The sequence below is a fragment of the Lolium rigidum genome, chromosome 3, assembly GCF_022539505.1.
Source record: "Lolium rigidum isolate FL_2022 chromosome 3, APGP_CSIRO_Lrig_0.1, whole genome shotgun sequence".
In the NCBI taxonomy this organism is placed as follows: Eukaryota; Viridiplantae; Streptophyta; class Magnoliopsida; order Poales; family Poaceae; genus Lolium; species Lolium rigidum.
Genome location: NC_061510.1, coordinates 348,435,561 through 348,444,308, shown reverse-complemented (window position 1 = coordinate 348,444,308; position 8,748 = coordinate 348,435,561). Strand labels below are relative to the sequence as shown.

General features: G+C 46.7%; 1 protein-coding gene across 1 annotated transcript; it reads right to left on the bottom strand.

Moving 5' to 3' along the window:
- Positions 1-613: 613 nt before the first annotated feature.
- LOC124700248 (SKP1-like protein 1) lies at positions 614-1,405 on the bottom strand. Its single transcript, XM_047232404.1, has one exon. It carries the CDS (start codon positions 1,281-1,283, stop codon positions 780-782), a length of 504 nt encoding a protein of 167 aa, XP_047088360.1. The 5' UTR covers positions 1,284-1,405; the 3' UTR covers positions 614-779.
- Between the last annotated feature and the right edge of the window lie 7,343 nt (positions 1,406-8,748).

Sequence of the window (8,748 nt, the reverse complement as noted above, 5' to 3'; positions counted from 1 at the left end):
AATTTTCAATGAGGTATGACCTAATGCTTTTTTCTATTAGGATTTGCACAACAATATTCTTATAGGATTAGTAGTTCCTATGGGATATATTCCTACCAATCAAACAACTAGCGTAGGATAATGTCTGAAGCTGTCATAGCAGATTAAACTATCTTGCTAGCAGTCTGTTATCCAGATCATTAACCAGCACATAATATCTGCGCTAAACAAATCTAGATATGGTGTTAAACAACTAGTGTTGATGTCAAGACAGATTGTAGAGCGCAAGCTATTTTAGCAGATTAACTATCTTGCTAGAAGTCTGTTCTGTTAAACCAGGAGTATCCATCAATCGGTTGTGGAAGTGGTACAAAAAGTTACAAGCGTGATGATTAGAGTTAGCTTTGGAGGCCAGCATGGGTTGAAGTGCGTTGGTTCTTGGTTAAATTGCACAGGAACTGTGTAAATAAATCTGCAAAATCGATATGAACTTGGTTGTGCACACGCGATGACTACTGACCAACGTTAGATAGCAGTTGACGATACATATAAACTAGGTTGTGCACAAGCGATGACCACTGAACAAACGATAGATAGCAGTTGACGATATACAAACTAGGTTGTGCACAAGCGATGACAACAGAACCAACGATTGATAAGATAGATAGATAGGTTTTCTTGCAGACATAAGTAACCACTGAGGATGTTCACGAACCCGAGCTCGACTCTAAGATACTACTAATTACGACATTAATTAAAAGCAGCGCTGAAAAGACGAGCAAACGCGGCAGGGTGCAGATTTACTCGAAGGCCCACTGGTTCTCCCTGCGGATCTCCTCCTCCTCCTCGGCGGTGAAGTCGTTCTTGATGTTGAAGGTCTTGCGGATCTCCTCGGGGGTCTTGCCCTTGATCATGTCGGCGACGGTCTGGCAGGTGAGGTCGAGAAGGCCCTTGATGTTGAGGTAGTTGGCGGCGAGGATGAGGTCGAAGAGCGTGGCCTGGTCGACCTTGACGAACTCAGCGTCCCAGTTCTTGAGGTCCTCGGCTGGGGCCGGGGCGGGGGCGCCGTCCGCCGCGCCATCGGCCGCCGCGGGCTTGGCCGCCTGAACGTGCTTGCTGCAGTACTCGATGACCTTGGAGAGGATCTTGGCGTTGACGTTGGGGAGCGGGATCCCGTTGTCGGCGCAGTCGTCCTCGATCATGTGGCGGATCGTCTGCGACTCCATCGCCACCGCCTCCTCCACCTCGAACACCTCATTGTCCGAGGACTTGAGCGTGATCATCTTCTTGTCCTCGGCCGCCATGGGTGGGTTGGTGAGGTTGGGGATCGGCGGCGGATTTGGGCGCGATTTGGGAGCAGAGGAAACCCTAGCGAGGCGGCTGCGGCTGCGGACGAGAGACTTGTGATTTCTGGAGGCAGAGGACCCGGGTCCCCGAAGGCTTAAGTAGAAGGATTCTCCCCGAAAGAATCAGGAAAGAAAGAAAGACTAGTAATCAATCTCAAAAAAAAAAAAAAAAGACTAGTAATCGGCTTCGGCTGCACATATTTTGTTTCCGATCGGGACTCTGGCATCGTATAGGATCGGTTCTACCTCAACTCTGAACTGTACGATGTCAAACTAAAAACAAGAACTCCATCCGGATACGATTTGTTGTTTCCTAATAGCATCTTCAGTCGAGTCCTCCAAAGCGTCCCCAAAGCAATTTGGGGCGCGCCGGACCAACAAATGGTTCCAGCCGCGTCTTCCAAATCCGTTTTTTCTCCGGCGCGCCCCGATATGGTGTCCGGCGGCCCGAGCCCGTCCCCACCCCACAAGGGACGCACCGGGCACGCCGGACACAACGAAAAGCAAGGAGAAGCGACGTGGGCCCGACGCGTCAGCGGTTTGGAAGGCTAAAACCCCGTCGTCTACCTTTGGTCAAGCGACGTTAATGGTGTCCCTGTTTTCCCAGGCGATGCAGGGACGCGTCTCGTCGTGCATGGCCGCGTGGTCGTCTGCGCCGGTGTTATTGCGTGCAACCACCCGCTGTCGCCGTTGTACATTAAGACGCCCTGCGGTTCGTCTCTCACCGCTCCCAAACCTTCTCTTCGCCGCCGCCCCTCCCAGATCTTCTCCTCGCCGCTCCTAACAATGTCGACCTCATCCTCCCGCAGGATCGCCGCGACGAACGGCTTCGGCTGCGGCAGCCTAACCGTGGCGGAGGCGTGGGCGTTGTACCACGCCCGATATCCAGTCCCGCCGGACATGCGGCTGCCAAGCAGCGGCGGCTGGAAGATGGCCGTGAACGGCATTGGCGTCCCGCCGCCGCCGAAGCCGGGCACGGACCAATGGAGGGACAGCATCAAGGCCCGGCGGCCTCAACTCACCGCCGAGGAGCGGGCGGATCCGACATGAGCGGCCAACAACAACGACGCCTGGTGGGCGACGTACTTCAAGGCCAAGTACGACGTCGAGATGCACATCTCCACCAGCCTCATCGGCGGGCCCAACAGCTGGAACAAGGACGGTTGCGCCCTGTTCTGGGGCGTTCCGGGGCGCACCCTCGAGAACGTCATCCGCGGCATCCGCAACGGCGCTCCAAGGTTGGAGACGCCGCCGTCACCACCACCGTCTCCTCGAGGAGGACCACCGCAATGGCAGCCGAGGAGGACGACGTACTCGTCCTCCTCGAACTCTTCTTCCTCCGGACCGATCGACGCCGTCCTCCTCCTACCGCTCGGCGCCCTACAGCGTCCCCAAACGCGAGGTGAAGGAGGAGCCGGCGACGCCCGTCAACACGAGGCGTGGCGGCAGCGGCAGCCGGCGGCAGCAAGAGAGGCGCGGTGGCGCCCTCCTCATCCCGAAGCCGGAGGTGAAGGAGGAGCCGGAGGAAGCGGAGCAGGCGGCGCTACTGGCGGAGTACGAGCGACAGCAGCGGCTCATCGCCAGCAGCGACGACCCCGAGGACTGCCCAGGGCTGCGGGCGGCGTGCTTGGCGTCGATGAACGACAAGGACGCCTGGAGGGGCGACCTCGACATGGCGATTGATGTCTACGGGTGCTTCTATTCTTGTAGACAGTGTTGGGCCTCCAAGAGCAGAGGTTTGTAGAACAGCAGCAAGTTTCCCTTAAGTGGATCACCCAAGGTTTATCGAACTCGGGGAGGAAGAGGTCAAAGATATCCCTCTCAAGCAACCCCGCAATCACGATACGAAGTCTCTTGTGTCCCCAACACACCTAATACACTTGTCAGATGTATAGGTGCACTAGTTCGGCGAAGAGATAGTGAGATGCAAATGATATGGATGAATATGAGTGGTAATAGCAATCTGAATAAAATATGGCAGCGAGTAAACATGCAACAGAACAGTAAATAAACGGAGTTTTGATGCTTAGAAACAAGGCCTAGGGATCATACTTTCACTAGTGGACACTCTCAACATTGATCACATAATAAAACCACTCTACACTCTCTTGTTGGATGATGAACACCACTAATTGCGTAGGGCTACAAGAGCACTGATACGTCTCCGACGTATCGATAATTTCTTATGTTCCATGCCACATTATTGATGATATCTACATGTTTTATACACATTATATGTCGTATTTATGCATTTTCCGGCACTAACCCATTAACAAGATGCCGAAGAGCCGATTCTTGTTTTCTGCTGTTTTTGGTTTCAGAAATCCTAGTAAAGAAATATTCTCGGAATTGGACGAAATCAACGCCCAGGGGCCTATTTTTCCACGAAGCTTCCAGAAGTCCGAACGGGAAAGGAAGTGGGGCCACGAGGCGCCGCCACAGCAGGGCGGCGCGGCCCAGCCCTAGGCCGCGCGGCCCTAGCGTGTGGGGCCCTCGTGTGGCCTGATGGCGTGTATTTCACACGTTCGTTGGGCAACCCCAAGAGGAAGGTATGATGCGCACAGCAGCAAGTTTTCCCTCAGAAAGAAACCAAGGTTTATCGAACCAGGAGGAGCCAAGAAGCACGTTGAAGGTTGATGGCGGCGGGATGTAGTGCGGCGCAACACCGGGGATTCCGGCGCCAACGTGGAACCCGCACAACACAACCAAAGTACTTTGCCCCAACGAAACAGTGAGGTTGTCAATCTCACCGGCTTGCTATAACAAAGGATTAACCAAATTGTACGGAAGATGATTGTTTGCGAGAGAAAACGGTAAAACAAGTATTGCGAGCAGATTTGTATTTCGAGTATTAAAAGAATGGACCGGGGTCCACGGTTCACTAGAGGTGTCTCTCCCATAAGATAAAAGCATGTTGGGTGAACAAATTACGGTCGGGCAATTGACAAATAGAGAGGGCATAACAATGCACATACATGTCATGATAAGTATAGTGAGATTTAATTGGGCATTACGACAAAGTACATAGACCGCCATCCAACTGCATCTATGCCTAAAAAGTCCACCTTCGGGTTATCGTCCGAACCCCTTCCGGTATTAAGTTGCAAAGCAACGGACAATTGCATTAAGTATGGTGCGTAATGTAATCAATAACTACATCCTCGGACATAGCATCAATGTTTTATCCCTAGTGGCAACAACACAACACAACCTTAGAACTTTTCGTCCATTGTCCCGAGTGTCAATGCGAGGCATGAACCCACTATCGAGCATAAATACTCCCTCTTGGAGTTACTAGCATCAACTTGGCCGAGCCTCTACTAATAACGGAGAGCATGCAAGATCATAAACAACACATATGCAATAACTTGATAATTAACATAACATGGTATTCTCTATCCATCGGATCCCGACAAACACAACATAGAGTATTACAGATAGATGATCTTGATCATGTTAGGCGGCTCACAAGATCCAACAATGAAGCACAATGAGGAGAAGACAACCATCTAGCTACTGCTATGGGCCCATAGTCCAGGGGTGAACTACTCACTCATCACTCCGGAGGCGACCATGGCGGTGTAGAGTCCTCCGGGAGATGAATCCCCTCTCCGGCAGGGTGCCGGAGGAGATCTCCAGAATCCCCGAGATGGGATTGGCGGCGGCGGCGTCTCGGTGAGGTTTTCCGTATCGTGGTTTTTCGCATCGGGGGTTTCGCGACGGAGGCTTTAAGTAGGCGGAAGGGCGAGTCGGAGGGGCGATGAGGGGCCCACACCACAGGGCGGCGCGGGCCCCCTTGGCCGCGCCGCCTTGTGGTCCGGCCACCTCGTGGCCCCACTTCGTATGCTCTTCGGTCTTCCGGAAGGTTCGTGGCAAAATAGGCCCACGGGTCTTGATTTCGTCCAATTCCGAGAATATTTCGTTACTAGGATTTACGAAACCAAAAACGACGAGAAAACGACAGCGGCACTTCGGCATCTTGTTAATAGGTTAGGTCCGGAAAATGCACGAATATGACATAAAGTGTGCATAAAACATGTAGGTATCATCAATAATATGGCATGGATCATAAGAAATTATCGATACGTCGGAGACGTATCGGCATCCCCAAGCTTAGTTCTGCTCGTCCCGAGCGGAGTAAAACGATAACAAAGATAATTTACGAAGTGACATGCCATCATAACCTTGATCATACTATTTGTAAACATATGTAGTGAATGCAGCGATCTAAACAATGGTAATGACATAAGTAAACAAGTGAATCATAAAGCAAAGACTTTTCATGAATAGTACTTCAAGACAAGCATCAATAAGTCTTGCATAAGAGTTAACTCATAAAGCAATAAATCAAAGTAAAGGTATTGAAGCAACACAAAGGAAGATTAAGTTTCAACGGTTGCTTTCAACTTGTAACATGTATATCTCATGGATAATTGTCAACATAGAGTAATATAACAAGTACAATATGCAAGTATGTAGGAATCAATGCACGGTTCACACAAGTGTTTGCTTCTTGAGGTGGAGAGAGATAGGTGAGCTGACTCAACATAAAAGTAAAGAGAATGGTCCTTCAAAGAGGAAAGCATCGATTGCTATATTTGTGCTAGAGCTTTTATTTTGAAAACATGAAACAATTTTGTCAACGGTAGTAATAAAGCATATGAGTTATGAAAGTTATATCTTACAAGTTGCAAGCCTCATGCATAGTATACTAATAGTGCCCGCACCTTATCCTAATTAGCTTGGACTACCGGATCTTTGCAATGCACATGTTTTAACCAAGTGTCACAATGGGGTACCTCCATGCCGCTCTGTACAAAGGTCTAAGGAGAAAGCTCGCATTTTAGATTTCTCGCTTTTGATTATTCTCAACTTAGACATCCATACCAGGGACAACATGGACAACGAGATAATGGACTCCTCTTTAATGCATAAGCATGTGGCAACAATTATTATTCTCATATGAGATTGAGGATATATGTCCAAAACTGAAACTTCCACCATGAATCATGGCTTTAGTTAGCGGCCCAATGTTCTTCTCTAACAATATGCATGCTCCAACCATAAAGGTGGTAGATCTCTCTTACTTCGGACAAGACGGACATGCATAGCAACTCACATGATATTCAACAAAGAATAGTTGATGGCGTCCCCGAAACATGGTTATCGCACAACAAGCAACTTAATAAGAGATAAAGTGCATAAGTACATATTCAATACCACAATAGTTTTTAAGCTATTTGTCCCATGAGCTATATATTGCAAAGGTGAATGATGGAATTTTAAAGGTAGCACTCAAGCAATTTACTTTGGAATGGCGGATAAATACCATGTAGTAGGTAGGTATGGTGGACACAAATGGCATAGTGGTTGGCTCAAGGATTTTGGATGCATGAGAAGTATTCCCTCTCGATACAAGGTTTAGGCTAGCAAGGTTATTTGAAACAAACACAAGGATGAACGGTGCAGCAAAACTCACATAAAAGACATATTGTAAACATTATAAGACTCCACACCGTCTTCCTTGTTGTTCAAAACTCAATACTAGATGTTATCTAGACTCTAGAGAAACCAAATATGCAAACCAAATTAGCAAGCTCTAAGTGTTTCTTCATTAATGGGTGCAAAGTATATGATGCAAGAGCTTAAACATGAGCACAACAATTGCCAAGTATCAAATTATCCAAGACATTTTAGAGTTACTACATGTAGCATTTTCCAATTCCAACCATATAACAATTTAACGAAGAAGAAACTTCGCCATGAATACTATGAGTAGAGCCTAAGGACATACTTGTCCATATGCTACAGCGGAGCGTGTCTCTCTCCCATAAAGTGAATGCTAGGATCCATTTTATTCAAACAAAACAAAAACAAAAACAAACCGACGCTCCAAGCAAAGTGCATAAGATGTGACGGAATAAAAATATAGTTTCAGGGGAGGGACCTGATAATGTTGTTGATGAAGAAGGGGATGCCTTGGGCATCCCCAAGCTTAGACGCTTGAGTCTTCTTAGAATATGCAGGGGTGAACCACCGGGGCATCCCCAAGCTTAGAGCTTTCACTCTCCTTGATCATATTGCATCATACTCCTCTCTTGATCCTTGAAAACTTCCTCCACACCAAACTCGAAACAACTCACTAGAGGGTTAGTGCATAATAAAAATTCACATGTTCAGAGGTGACACAATCATTCTTAACACTTCTGGACATTGCATAAAGCTACTTGGACATTAATGGATCAAAGAAATTCATCCAACATAGCAAAAGAGGCAATGCGAAATAAAAGGCAGCTGTCAAAACAGAACAGTCCGTAAAGATGGATTTTATTAGGCCACCAGACTTGCTCAAATGAAAATGCTCAAATTGAATGAAAGTTGCGTACATATCTGAGGATCATGCACGTAAATTGGCTTAATTTTCTGAGCTACCTACAGGGAGGTAGACCCAGATTCGTGACAGCAAAGAAATGCTGGAACTGCGCAGTAATCCAAATCTAGTACTTACTTTACTATCAAAGACTTTACTTGGCACAACAAAACATAAAACTAAGATAAGGAGAGGTTGTTACAGTAGTAAACAACTTCCAAGACTCAAATATAAAACAAAAATACTGTAGTAAAAACATGGGTTGTCTCCCATAAGCGCTTTTCTTTAACGCCTTTCAGCTAGGCGCAGAAAGTGTATATCAAGTAACATCAAGAGACGAAGCATCAACATCATAATTTGTTCTAATAATAGAATCATAAGGTAACTTCATTCTCTTTCTAGGGAAGTGTTCCATACCTTTCTTGAGAGGAAATTGATATTTAATATTACCTTCCTTCATATCAATAGTAGCACCAACGGTTCGAAGAAAAGGTCTTCCCAATATAATGGGGCAAGATGCATTGCATTCAATATCCAAGACAACAAAATCAACGGGGACAAGGTTATTGTTAACCATAATATGAACATTATCAACTCTCCCCAAAGGTTTCTTTTTAGCATTATCGGCGAGATTAACATCCGGATAACGAGTTTTTCAATGGTGGCAAGTCAAGCATATCATAAACTTTCTTAGGCATAACAGAAATACTTGCACCAAGATCACATAAAGCATTACAATCAAAATCTTTGACTCTCATTTTAATGATGGGCTCCCAACCATCCTCTAGCTTTCTAGGAATAGAAGTTTCAAGTTTTAGTTTCTCTTCTCTAGCTTTTATGAGAGCATTTGTAATATGTTTTGTGAAAGCCAAGTTTATAGCACTAGCATTAGGACTTTTAGCAAGTTTTTGCAAGAACTTTATAACTTCAGAGATGTTGCAATCATCAAAATCTAAATCATTACAATTTAAAGCAATGGGATTATCATCCCCAAGGTTGGAAAAAATTTCAGCAGTTTTATCACGAGCGGTTTCGAGCGGTTTTAGCAGTTTC